This window comes from Anolis sagrei, chromosome 1, assembly GCF_037176765.1.
Source record: "Anolis sagrei isolate rAnoSag1 chromosome 1, rAnoSag1.mat, whole genome shotgun sequence".
NCBI classification, from domain to species: domain Eukaryota; kingdom Metazoa; phylum Chordata; class Lepidosauria; order Squamata; family Dactyloidae; genus Anolis; species Anolis sagrei.
The window spans coordinates 19,771,373-19,785,188 of record NC_090021.1 but is presented as its reverse complement, the minus strand read 5'-3'; the positions used below and the strand labels follow the sequence as shown (position 1 = coordinate 19,785,188).

The window sequence follows — 13,816 nt, the reverse complement described above, 5'->3', positions numbered from 1 at the left end:
CCCAATGATTATACAGTTCATTCTATGATTTCCAGGGAAAATAAGGACAAATCCATTTGCCTTTCTGACTAAGATCAAGAACCGTGAATCTAACAAATAGCCTTTATTTGTCTCCTTTTCTCCTCCCAATAAATCTATTATCTTACACTATGTTGTTGTACGCCTGTCTCCTCCGGTAATAGGATTGTCAGCTCTCCCATGCTACACACAAGCTTTACACTATGTCAAGACCTTTTCACTCTTGTTGTGAATAAGGACAGTGAAAAGAAGGATGCTATTCCCATAGGTGATCAACACATACACACACGTTCATCCATTCACACATTCATAAACTACAATCAGTTTTTGTAAACATCTGATGCTTAGTATCATTCAATGAAGGGGGGGGGGGACTACGACAATAATAGAATAAGTTAAATGCATTAAATTAGATGCCTTGGAGCTTAGTTATTGACATTTCCACGTTGAAAACAGACAGAACCCCCCTCCATCTCTTCCTTTGCTACAAAAAACACCCCATACATTTGCTATTAAGAACATGCAGATCCCCCACCTTTAATATATACATATAAACATACATATATATATATCAGCATGAGTTCTTTCTTTAAAGAGAAATGCGCTTTTGCATTATGAACCATCAAATAGTCAATAACAAAATGCATTCATTCCTTTGTACTTAGTTTTTTTAAAAAGAACACCCAATATCCAAACATGCATGAAATCCACAGACAATCTTGTACTTTAAATCGTCGGAAAGAAACGGAAACAAATACACACAGACACAAGACATCCAAAATTGTGCCTCAAAGCATGCCCACTCAAAGTCTAAGCATTTGTTTTGAGCCAAAATAATTACTAGGTCATTGACAAGAAAACAACCTAATAATTATTGAAAGCATCCATTCTCCATGCTAGTTCTCACAACATGCAAAAACCGAAAAGACACACACACATATATATAGACACATACACGAAAGAAACGCACACATGCACACGTGCAAGCTGTGGCTTAGAAAAGCAGCAGATGAAGAAAATGGAAAGCATCAGGGTTTAAAGTGCTATTTTCTTGAACAGAAAAAAAATCCTGAAATCGAAAAGCAGATCGCGTGCAGAAATTTGAGCTCGTCTTTTTTAATGGCATGCAATCTCCAAGAACAATTTCTAATTTAAATAACAATAATTTAGTTCTTTTTAAAAAAGAAAAATAGTTGATGAAAATGAATTTTCCCTTCTTTTTTATTAATTTTATTTTTTTTTCTTTTCGACTAACAGTCTCTTAAACCCTGCATGCTGCAGTGCTTAGCCTCTGGTCTGCATCGGCCGTGAGAGAAGAAGCTACCTGAGAGGTTTCACAGTGCCATCTCATATCCATGTCTGCCTGGCTACCCTGCGTGCTTATAGCTTTTTTTCTTAATTCTTAATGGAAATCCTAGGAAATTTAGTCCATCCTCTGAAATCAATACTGGTGACAGGAGAGCTCCCTGACTCAGTGGGAGATCAAGATGATAAATTGCCTGCGCATCAGCCCGGCCTATCACTGCACACAGATGGAAGACGAAGGCAGACAAGGAAAAAAATATCCCGGAGAGAAAGAGCTCTTTCAGTCACGTGCAGTGGAGAAACCAATGGCTGAGCCGTTGCTATAGGAAAGGATGCTGCTGCAGTTTCTTCTGCGGATGCGAAGTGCTGTGCTTCACCATTGGGTACCACTCTAGAGTCAGCCCAATTCTCCCCCCACCTCTTCTTGTTTGCAGATTCAGGGAGTATCTTACATGTTTTCATTATACGCTCACCCACACTCGGCTTCGGCTTTTACAATCCAAACAGGAGGTAATTAAGCGAGACCAAAGAAAGGTGTGCATACGTGGAAGGGAAGATAGGGAAGAATGGAATGAACACCAACACCATGATCCTATTTAAATGATTCTGATCTATTTCCCTTGAGCTGATTACTGTGTTTTCCCTTTCTATTAATTGGCAAGACGAAACACCGCAATTAGCACAGGGTGGCCCTAGAAAAACCTCCAAACTGTGATTATCTCCCCTTTTCCTTTGTCTCTTTTCCTTTTGGTGCCTAGGCTAATGAGGGGTGTTGTGCATGTCTTTTTTTATCAGGCATGTTTTCGACACAATGATTGCATAAAGACAATTAGGTGATTCCGAGAGATGCATTACAAAGATGCCGCTGTGCTAATGAGAGTGCCATCTTTTTTAAAAAGAATCATGCTCAGCAAGAAACGTTCTTTAAGGCGAAGTAACAAAAGGGAGAGGCTCTAGCAAGGTTTTCAAAGGCTCTCAAACGTAAGTAGGTCAGTAAACAGGCAGATAGGAAGAACAGCAGGATCTTTCTGTCTTTGGGGATTCACACAATTTTGGGGAAACGGGGTAATCGGATAAACAATGAATGGATCATTCTAATCAAGGGATTTGGATCTCTGAGGTTCTGATAATGAGGATCCTTATATATTGATTGCCAAGCTCTTCTTTTTGCTATGGCAAACACATACTTATTTACTGTTAACAGTATCCTGACTGCAAAAGTAACAATAACTCTTTTGCAAAGGAGTAAAGAAACAGCTGGGATGCCATATGGAACCTTTTCCAAGGAACATCTGCTCTCATTCATCAATCAATGCAAACAGCTATAGTGTATGTTTCTTCAAGGTAAAGGGGGCTAAGCTTGAGGAAGAAGGCTGCATTGAAAAAAAAAAAGCCTTCACACACCCTAGATGTGTCATTAAATTATATATAAAACCCTTCACTCCCAGATCTAGTTCATTTCTAAATCCTATTCTGAATATTCTCCTGGCTATGGTATTCAAAGATAAGTCTGTTTCAGCATAAGGGATATAAAGGAATCCTGTAGCACCTTTGCGGCTAATGGAGAAAAACAAGTTTGTAGCACAAGCTTTTGTGGACTCCACACAAACAGACAAGTGAACTGGAGTCTATGAAAGCTTATGCTAGTAAGTTGATCATGATTCCTAGATCGAATAGATTGATCAACTCCGCAAATAATCAAATCTGCAAAAATAAAACGAGCAAATATGGAGAACCACCTGTACTTTGCCTATACATCAATCCTCTTTTAACACAGACAGTAATTGGAACTGGTATTTACAATTCTAAAATACCTAAATGCTTACAAAACTTCCGAGCTCAATTCAAAGTGCTAGTTTTGACCTATAAAGCTCTATACGGTTCTGATCCAGCTTACTTGTCCGAACGCATCTGCCTCTACATCCGACCTCGTAACCTAAGATCATCTGGGGAGACCCTACTCTCGCTCCCACCAACATCGCAAATTCATTCATTGGGCATTCTCTTTATACAAGAGGACTCATGGTAGAAAAGGACAATTGTACAATGGCAATGGTGTAGGATTCTCTTCCAAAATCATCCCAATCATCCTTAAACCTCCATTTATCTCCTGAAAATATTAACATTGCCCAATGGTGAGATTCAACTTTATGTTGGTTTACGATGGTTATAACTTCTCAACAGGTTGTGAGTCAAAATTAATGGTTCTGGAGTTCACAAAATTAACATTACTGTCTTTAAGCCAGAGATGGGAAAATGTGGAACACAATGGCATGGGGAAATACCTCTATTTTTAGTCATTGACCAGCCAAAATTGGAAGAGGCCTGGCTATATTTCAAAAAACCACTCAATAATTGTGATTCATTTTAAGGGTGATTTATACCTAAAATTTACAAATATTGGCATGGTGGAGTTTTTAAAACTGAATTAAAAATATACCAGTAGAAAAAAATATCAAAAAGAAGAAAAAATAACAAACATCACAACTACCAGACTGCATATACATCACAATAAACATACTACATCTGCAATAGTGACACTGAACTAAACTTAAATAAATAGGGTTACAATTCATTTCCAACTTGCCAGACTGTGGTTATATGTAATACAGTGACTTATTCTCCTCTAAAATGATCCATTATGGTGGTTTATGCACTTAGCTGTCTCTTAATGTAATTTCCTAGTATAAATCATACCAAAATTGAATTAAAATTAAAAACTAGATTATAAGGGGGGGGGGGTTATAAGGGACTAACAGAGAGCTTTGGGACTGCAGCAATGGAGTCAGGAGATTCATGAAGCATGAGGTCAGCATGTTTTGTGCCATCTCTCTCTCCCCCCTCCCTGCTTTTAGCAATGTTTACCTCTTCTATATTTCAAGTTCATGGTCTACAGGAAAATCCTTAGAGGTCTATCAACTTATTTACATTCAAAATCTGTACTATTCCCCACCTTTATAAATATGAGACATAGATTTTACACAGCATGCAGTCCAACCAATGGAGAAACAGTAAGCATGTTACACTTGGTGAGTTTTTGCCTCAAACCAATGAGTCATGACAGCTCCAAGGGTTAATGTTATCAAGTGCTGCAGTCTAGGTCCCTTAGGGCTTTTTGAGAATCACTCAGAACTACTTAGGATAATGAATGTCTACAGTAAGGAAAAAAGACAAGTGATCTTCAGTACAGGAAAGAGAAATTAACTTAGCAATTATTCTAACAAAAGCTGAGAGAACCAAACCTCATTTTGAACTTATTTTCACCATCCTCTCTTGTCTGTTTCATTCTGGGATTAAAATGTCAGGCACTTGGTGGTGGAGGCTCCTCCTTTGGAGGGTTTTAAACAGATGCTGAATGGCCATCTGTCGAGGGTGCTTTGAATGCGATTTTCCTGCTTCTTGGCAGAGGGTTGGACTGGATGGCCCACGAGATCTCTTCCAACTCTATGATTCTATGATTCTACTTCATGTCTTATTTAGTAATCTTTCACTGATTTTTGTTTAAGCATATCTGCATACACACACACACATCTTTTCAAACTTCTCTTATTTACCATTCATAATATGGGGAGTTATAAATTGTAATACAATTCTTGTGTTCATAACACCTCTTAGCTGGTGGATTGTGATCAGTGAGATAAGGTGCATTTACACTAAAGAGTTAACACAGCTTGCTACCACTTTAACCGCCATGCTGGATGCCATGGATTCATGGGAGTTGCAGTTTCACAAGATCATTGGCCTTCTCTGCCAAAGAGTCTGGGTACCTCACCAAACTACAACTCCCACAATTCCCTAGCATTAAGCCATGGCAGTTAAAATGATGTCAAACTATAATAATTCTACAGTATAGGTGCACCCCAGCATATGGGCATTTGAAAAGTGATTGACAGTGTGGATTTACCTGTAGTAAATCAGATTCACGTTTAAGCCCAAATTGAGTCAAGCACAGTTCTGAACCTTTCCAAAAATAGGTTCAACATCTTAGAGAGTCCCTTTAGAGATCAGGATAAAATTTAACAGTGGAATTATCATACCTCTGAGATCGGAACAGGGATAAAATGTTCAAAACATAGTAAAAAGATGTTTTTCCAGTGTCAAGAAACCCAAATTATAGAGCCTCCCCAGCTCATTATCGTCTGTGTTTTCCACCGCTATTTTCTTTTTTGTCTTTCCTAGGAAAAAACTTTGGACTGATAAGAATTTTTGACATCCAGGACTTATTCTACACAAAATTCACACATAGTAATTTTAAACAGAAAACTGTATTTTCTGTTCACAAAATAACCTTTTTGTGCAGAAATATTATGCTCTGAGAAGAAAAAGCTGTTTCTTATGCAGAGAATGCTGTGATTATGAGCTCTTGTGCAAAATTTGTGTGTGATTGATTTGCATAGAAAACAGCTTTCTCTGCACATAAAAGTTTGTTCTGTTCAGAATATAAAATTTCTGCACAACAAGAATATTTTCTGTGCCAATATAGCTATTTTCCACTTAGAAAAGGCTTTCTATGCAAAACCACATGCAAATTTTATGAGGAATTGTCAATAGGACTTAGAAAATACATTGGAGCCAATACATGGAACTAGAGCCCCTGATCAATACCAACATCAGAATTTGCTATTTCATACAAGGCAGAGTCAGCCAATTTGATGTAAACTTTCACATTATATCAGAATTAAAGGATTTAGCAATGCTAAGAACAATCTAAAACAAGGGAGGGTGTTCATTTCCCACCCCCATTGCCTTAAAAGCATTGTAACTGTATATAATTTAGGACCCCATGATTTTGGACATTAGATGCTAGAGCAGATGTTCTAGCCCTGAGCAATAAGTTGTCAACTGTCCTGAGCTGTTTGTTGGACTGGAAATCCAATCAACTCATTATTTAATAAATATGGCCCTGAGAATACATACAACAATTTATGTTTGTCTTTGGGCTTTTTTGTGGTGGGGGAGGGTGTTCCCTAAAAATACTGTTTATTTCAGATTAAATGGTTTCTATGGCTCTTTGAAAATGCAAAAAAAAAAGTGTTCCTCTTTAGAATATAGATGTATGATTCATCTTGTGTAAAATAACAAAATTGACAGATGAAAGAATTGTATCTTTCATTTTATCATTTCTATTAAGCTCCAAGTTGTTCTGCTAATAGTCTTTGAAAAATCCAGTTGACAGACTTGAGAGGAAGCTGATTTTTTTGCTAATAGTTATGACTGATGGCTGTGTATCTACTGGAAAGCAATTTCAGAAAAAGAACTTTTATTCTACATATCATACACACAGTCCAACTCCGTTTCTTTCAAAACCCTGTCATTATTAAACACAGCCAAGCCAGGGGGCTATATGCAGATAAAGCAGTCTTCTAATTATGCCTAACAAAATTACTGCACTGCATTTTTTTACTAGATTACTGTGAGCTGGAAGGGGAAAGATAGGGGAGTTGAATTTTTGTAATGGACATAGAAGAGTCATCTTGCTTTGCGCCAGTCACAGAGATCTCTGTTTTCCAGGCCATACTTTCTTGCATGAAATTCTTGAGTGCTATGGCTACAAAACAAGTTAATGGCCACTGTGGTTCTCAGTGGCTACCAATAAAGTCTCTGGAGCCAAATAAATGGTCCCACTCTACTTAAAGTAAAGGCAAGATGATGGATATGAAGATATTTCCATCTTTTTTCAAATTCCCATGTCAGGGGGCATCTACACTGTAGAATTAATGCAGTTTGACACCAATTTAACTGCCATGACTAAATGCTCTTAAGTTCTGGGAGTTGTAGTTTACTGAGGTGCAAATATGTTGGCAGAGAAGGCTAATGACCTTGTAAAACTGCAACTCCCATGAGTTCATCATAGCACTGAGCCATGGCAATTAATGTGGCATCAAACTGCATCAATTATAAAGCAAAGATGCACCCAAAGTCATATTTTAATTTATAGCTTGACAGAAATGAAAGTCAAAGTTGGGCTCTTTAGATCATTAAAAGAAATAAAGAAATAAAGAAAGAAGTTGGCGAGAAATGGGGAAAGGTGGTGTTTTCAGTTCATCATTACCTTAAAGACATGATAGTTCACTAGCATGCACTGTCCTTACATTTTTTAAATTTGAAGAAACATTAATTGGAAGGCACAAGACATTCTTAGCATAGTTTGAGTATTCCTTACATGGAATTCTGAAATCCATAATACTGTACTCAAGACCCAAAGTTATCCACCTAGGTGACTGAGATCATGACACTTATGCTTTCAGGTTCAATATACACACATTTTGCTTCATGCACAAAAATATTAAAATAATTCTGTATACAATTGCTTCCAGACATGAAGATAAAAAGGTATATATGAAACATCCATGAATTCCACGTTTAGGGTCCTATCTCCAAAATATCTCATTATGTATGTATTTGCAAATACAGGAAGTCTTTAAAAAATAGCAATCCAACATCCAAAACACTTCTGGTACCAAATATTTTGGATAATAATGAACCCTACATTTTATCCATATATGGGCTGGAAGCATACCATAGAATCGCATCAAAAGATTTGAGAGACCCAGAAGTACAGAAGAATAATTTGTAGAGTGTGGGGAAGTGAAGCCATGGATATTGAAACTATGGATAAGAGGGTCAGATTATATTGTATCATTTCATTACATTACTAATTAATTCTGTGAAAATGCATTTTTAGAAATGGGATATTGCACTAGAAAAATAATAATGAACCAAACATAGGACTCCATCACATGCAATAAAATCAGTGTTTTTACACATTTAAGAAACAGCGACTGATAGAGTCCATCACATGATACAAACTCGTACAGTGGGTTCCAGGTATTTCACCATTTCTAAAGTGTGATTTTCCCTAAGTTTCCTCGTCATTTAGCAATGAATATCTTTTCAATTCCCCATGTAGAGGCATGTAAAAAGGCCGAATTTACCATGTGATGGGAATTCCCCCTTGCCTACGTGTAAACATAATGACATCATAATGGAGGGAGGAGCCAAGATGGGCAGTATTGATTCCTTTCTTCCGCCGTTATCATTTTGGGACTGAGGAGGAAGGCTGTAATTTATAAACATAATATAAATAGACACCTTTTGAATTGAGAGCTGTTTGAACTTATAAGGAGAAATTTTAATATCCAAAGAAAACGGGGGAGGAGACAGTGGGGGGAGAAATATGTCTCCTGTGTGATCAGAAGGCCAACGGATAAATAGAATAGAAAACGGAAAGAGGGAAACCATGTAATGGGGTAGGAAAATTATCCATTTAATTTCAAAATTAAAGCTCAGGGGGAAAAAAACGATCCCAAACACTTTACTTATCCTGTGGCATGAAGTCCATAGTCTTGGAATGGGGTTTTTTTTTTTTTTTTTGCTGTGCACCACTACTTGAAATTCCTTCCCTGACTTGTATTGTCAATAGTGATGGACAAGTTGGATGGACGTTCTTATCCAACTTTCTCCATATGAGTAACAAGGTGTTGTATGAAATGGCTTTTTCTGTTGGTACAACAAGAGCCGTTGCAGATTGATGCCAACAAAATCCTATTTGGAGAGCACAGCCAGTGCACACTTCCTTTCCCAAAGTTCCTTGCAATACTACCTCTTGCACACAAAGACAGATATTTTGTCAGTTCATAATAACTGGGTCATGACTTCCTTCAGGGAACATGGCTTTTCTGTCATGGAATGAGTTGTGTCACAATCACCCTGATGTCAGCATGCAAGATGAACCACAGAAACACAGTTGGCAAAGAACAACATGTCAACAGTCTTGCTAACCTCTATAAATGTGACTGATACAAGCCGAATTTGCCACATTTCTTCCTGTCAAACCAAGTATCTCCAGAAGGGTTGGGTGAAAGCAAGGCGAATCAACAAATGTATTGCAAATTATATGGATGACACTGCTGATGAAATCACACCATGTAAAACTGATCACAATTGACGGCCTAAGAGCTAAGGAAATCACAGCCAAATTCATTTTCAGTGCCAACAGGGTCTAAATTTTCAAAACTTTATGGCTTGAATCCAGGTTATTTCCATCTACATTGTAGAATCAATGAAGTTTGACACCACTTTAATTGTCATGGCTAAATACTATGGAACCATGGAAGCTGTAGTTTAGTGAGCCACCAGCATTCTTTGACAGAGAAGGCTAAAGACCTGGTAAAACTTCCATACCCATGATCATTATTCCATGGCCTTGAGCTCTGGCAGTTAAAGTGGTGTCTGCTAGACCGCTCGGTGGCTTTTGGTACAATTGGTCATGGAATCCTGGGCTGCCTCGGTGCTTTGGAAATTGTTCGGGAGTAGGTCTATTCCTTCCTGGAGGTTAGAATACAGACAGTGATATTGGGGAACTCATGCTTGAGCCCATCCCTCAGCTGTTGACCTGTGAAGTCCCCCCCCCCCCCCAGTTCTGTTTGGGAGAGGTTTTCCAAGTTTTTTGTCATCAATATGTAGATGACACCCAGCTGCTATTTCAATTTAAGGAGGCAGTTCTAGTCCTAAATCAGCACCTGTCATTGGCGATGGCCTAGATAAGGGTGACTAAATTGAAATTTAATATAGACAACACGAATGTCCCATGACAGATAGGAAATGGGGATTGAAAGTGTGTTAGATGAGGGTACACACAAGTTTCATAGTGTGAATGTATCGAAGCCCAGTAGGCCTTTTAGCATATTTAAAACTTGCATGTATCTGTGCTCATTTCTTGAGATCTTGGATCTGGCCATGGTGATATATGTCTTATTTACATTCTGTTTAGACTACTATAATATACAGTGATACCTTGAGTTAAGTGTTTAATTCGTTCCATGACCAAGCTCTTAATTCAAATCACTCTTCTCTCAAAGTGAATTTTCCCACTGAAATGCATTGAAATGCTATTAATATGCTCTGGACCCCGGTAACCCCACCCCACATTTTTTGTTATGTGTTTTTAAATAAGAAAATGTACTTTAGAAATAACAAATAATATATAAGCACACATTCTCTTCATGAAGCTAAGCATACCAGGAATGAAAATGAAACAAAGTGTATGTTGGCTAGTGTAACACTTTTTATTGTTTCACATGAAACAATAAAAAAAAAAGAAATATTTTCCCCTCATTCTTCATAAAGCCATGAAGGAATGAACATGAAACAAAATCAAACTCAAATTTCTTCAGAATGGACAAGAGCAAAGCAGACAGCAATCTCCCAAAGCAAACCAGAGCATGAAGCACAAGGCATGGAAGCTGTTCCCGTGAAGCCCTAGGACCTCATCACACAGTCCAAAATCTGGCTGCGGTAATGAATCTTTTTGTCTTACTTTGAACTGTTTCTGAAGAATGCTTAGAAATGTCTGCTGGTCCAAATAGTTAAAATAGCATTTCTGACTGCCAGTTTGCTTCAAGGAACAACTGTAAGTTCTGGTTATGACCTGTAAAGACTATATGGTGCAGATCCAGTCTATCTGGCAGACTGCATCTCATTGTATGAGCTGGCCCAGACATTCAGATCATCAGGAAAGGCTGTTCTTTCAGTCTCAACAGTACGGCTGACTGGAATATGAGAAAGGGACTTGGACCCAGGGGGTTGGACTGGATGGCCCATGAGGTCTCTTCCAACTCTTTGATTCTATGATTCTATGACTTCTCAGTGGTTGCTCCTAGACTGGTGGTGTCAAACCTGTGGCCTTCCAGGTGTTTTGAACTTTGGCTCTCAGAATTCCTGGCCATTGGACAAGTTGGCTAGGGCTTTTGGGATTTAGAGGTCCAAACATTCAGAGGGCCACAAGTGTGGTGGCTCCTCTGACTCTGGAATTCCTTTCCCAGAGACACCAAAATAGCTTCTTCCTTACTATGCTTTCATCCATCCACATAGATTCAGACTGGAAAATCTTTAAAGTCTCAACTAAATCTCAGACTGGATTAACCACCACAGTGAGGAGGACATCACCAGTAACATCAGCTAGACTCTTCGTAGAAGCATTAGGCACAGAAAGGAAATTGATCAAAAATATGTTTCATAAACTACAAAATTAGATCCCATTCCTACTAATGGCAACAGTGGCCAATTCCATAAACTCTCCCAACTCCTCTTGACAGCAGTTAATAACACCAGCATACCAGAGTTTCCTAACAGAGCTGCAATTACTGTCAAAAACGGTTGTGTACTTGTGGCCTAAATGGGGATAATTGCACTTCCTTTCATCACATGGATATTATGAAGATAAATACATTGCAAACTGATGCGAACCAGATAAGTACATATGATTGATTGATTTTCTAATTAATCCTTACATACCCGCTTAATTAACTCTGCAAGCAGCAATATGCAGGGACAACCGGGTGGGCTGTTACACTTGGCTCTATAATTTTTGTCTCACTGGCTTGCCTGCATCACATTTCATAGACTTTCAAAATGTTAATGTGTCCCAATCGTTCACAGTTGACTAGATTATCTCTGAGTGCTTGTTTTCTTTTTTTCTTCTTTCCCTCTTCAGGAGAAAGTGATGGAAAACAGAAAACTGAAACTACTAGTTAGGTGATATCTTTATTGTATGACAAACTTTGGATGGCTGATTTTCAAGTCAATGATAAAGGATATCTTGCAATTTCTTCTCTAACATGTATATGGCAGTCTAGTGGTGAGTCAAGAATAGAGGGTTTTTTTTTGTCCATTTCTGTATGTATGCACAGTTTCTAAATTTATGGTGACCCCATTAATTTCTTGGGATTTTCTGAGGCACGGTATACAGCACCTGGTATCCAAGTATTAACCAGGAATGATAATGTTTAGCTTCCATGATTACTGTTAAGCTTCAGGGCATTTAGGTCTCTTAATTATATCAACTGCAACTCCAGTGGTTCTTGTTGATGTGGATATCTTCTCCTTGGCATTTAGGTACATTTACAGTATGTTAGTTTTGTCTGCTGATAGAAGATAAATCTTTGAAGATATGAGCTTAATTAAGGAGCAAACAATGGCCCTCAGAAGTAATTGGATTACTTTTGCTGTTTGTTAATGATGACAGATAAGCAATGCACAAGGAGAAATTAACTGCCCATTCTAAAACACTGAATGATATATGGGGATGAAAGACACATTTTTCAGTGTTTGGCCACCATTTATTGGCCATGTCAAACACAGTTCATGGTTCATTCTCCTGGGCACACAGAAGAGTGGGCGATTTGAAAGCTGCTGAACAGACTGCGCTCTGGCACCACGAGATGCAGAGCCAACCTTAAGAAATGGGGCTACAAAGTGGAGTCCACATGCGAGTGTGGAGAAGAGCAAACCACAGACCACCTATTACAATGCAGTCTGAGCCCTGCCACATGCACAATGAAGAGCCTCCTTTTAGCAACAACAGAGGTACTCCAAGTGGCCAGCTTCTGGTCAAAGGACATTTAGCGTAATGCCAAGGTTTTTTTTTTTTAAATACATTACAACTGTATACTCAATTCGCTTCTGACACAATAAAGAAAAAATCCTCCTAGGCTGCACACCAATGTCTTGAACGGTGTTGTAAATTTTGCCATTGGAATAGATTCTGCAGTAATTTAACCTTCTTTTCAGTCATAGATTTTGTCCAAGATATTTTCATTTGTTGTCCTTGTTTTTATTTCATTATTTTCTATATTTTTGACTGCATTATTAAATAAACTGGAGACCTGGATTGTTTCAAAAGGACAAACTAAGGGCTCAGATGTGATACATTTATTTTAGTTTGTTTCTGAACAGAATGTATAGGTTGATCATCCCTAATTTAAAATGCTTGAGCTCAGAAGTATTTGTGATTTCTTTTGGAGTGGGGGGGGGGGGGGGAGAGGGGGGAGATTGGAATACATGCACTTGCATATATATAGATAATGAGATATCTTCAATATGAGACTCAAGACAAATTGCAAAACTCATGAATGTTGCATATATACCATATACACATAGCCTGAAGCTAATTTTATGCAATATTTTAACTATTTTTTGTGTATGACACAAGTTTTTTAAACACTGAATCATCAGAAAGCAAAGATGTCACTATCTCAGCTGCCAATATGGACAATTTTAGATTTTGGAGTATTTCAAATTTTGAAATTTGGGTAAAGGGGTGCTTAATAAGAAATATTCACAAAATTTATTTATTTACAGCATTTCTACCCCATCTTTCTCAACCCCGGAGGGGACTCAAGGCAGCTTTACACATAGGCAACTATTTGATGCCATTAAAAAACAATATACAATTAAAATGAGCATTTTAAATATGATTATAAAATGCATTAAAACATTTAAAAACATTTAAACCAATATCACCATTTTAAACCACGCTGTCCATAATTGCAATCCAGGCCGTTCCAATAATCTTTCAAATGTGAGAGGAATTGAAACTAGAAGATTTGCTTGTCTCTTCTAAGGCTAGGCCACAATTTAATTTCTATTCATTTCTGTTCAGAAACATGGGAGAGAATGAAACTGACATTTTGAACACTTAAAACATATGTTT

At 37.9% G+C, this 13,816-nt stretch overlaps 1 protein-coding gene across 44 annotated transcripts in view; it reads right to left on the bottom strand.

Annotated features, from left to right (window-relative positions):
- NRXN1 (neurexin 1) overlaps positions 1–13,816 on the bottom strand; it is a 1,138,555-nt gene that overhangs the window by 68,915 nt on the left and 1,055,824 nt on the right. The window contains exon 1 of one of the 44 annotated variants that reach the window (XM_067463121.1): positions 1,343–1,666. The exons of the other annotated variants lie outside the window; for them this stretch is intronic. Coding sequence (XP_067319222.1) covers positions 1,343–1,375 — 33 coding nt within the window. The 5' untranslated portion in view covers positions 1,376–1,666. Of the gene's footprint in view, positions 1–1,342; positions 1,667–13,816 lie in introns of those variants that run through there. 44 annotated transcript variants of the gene reach the window in all.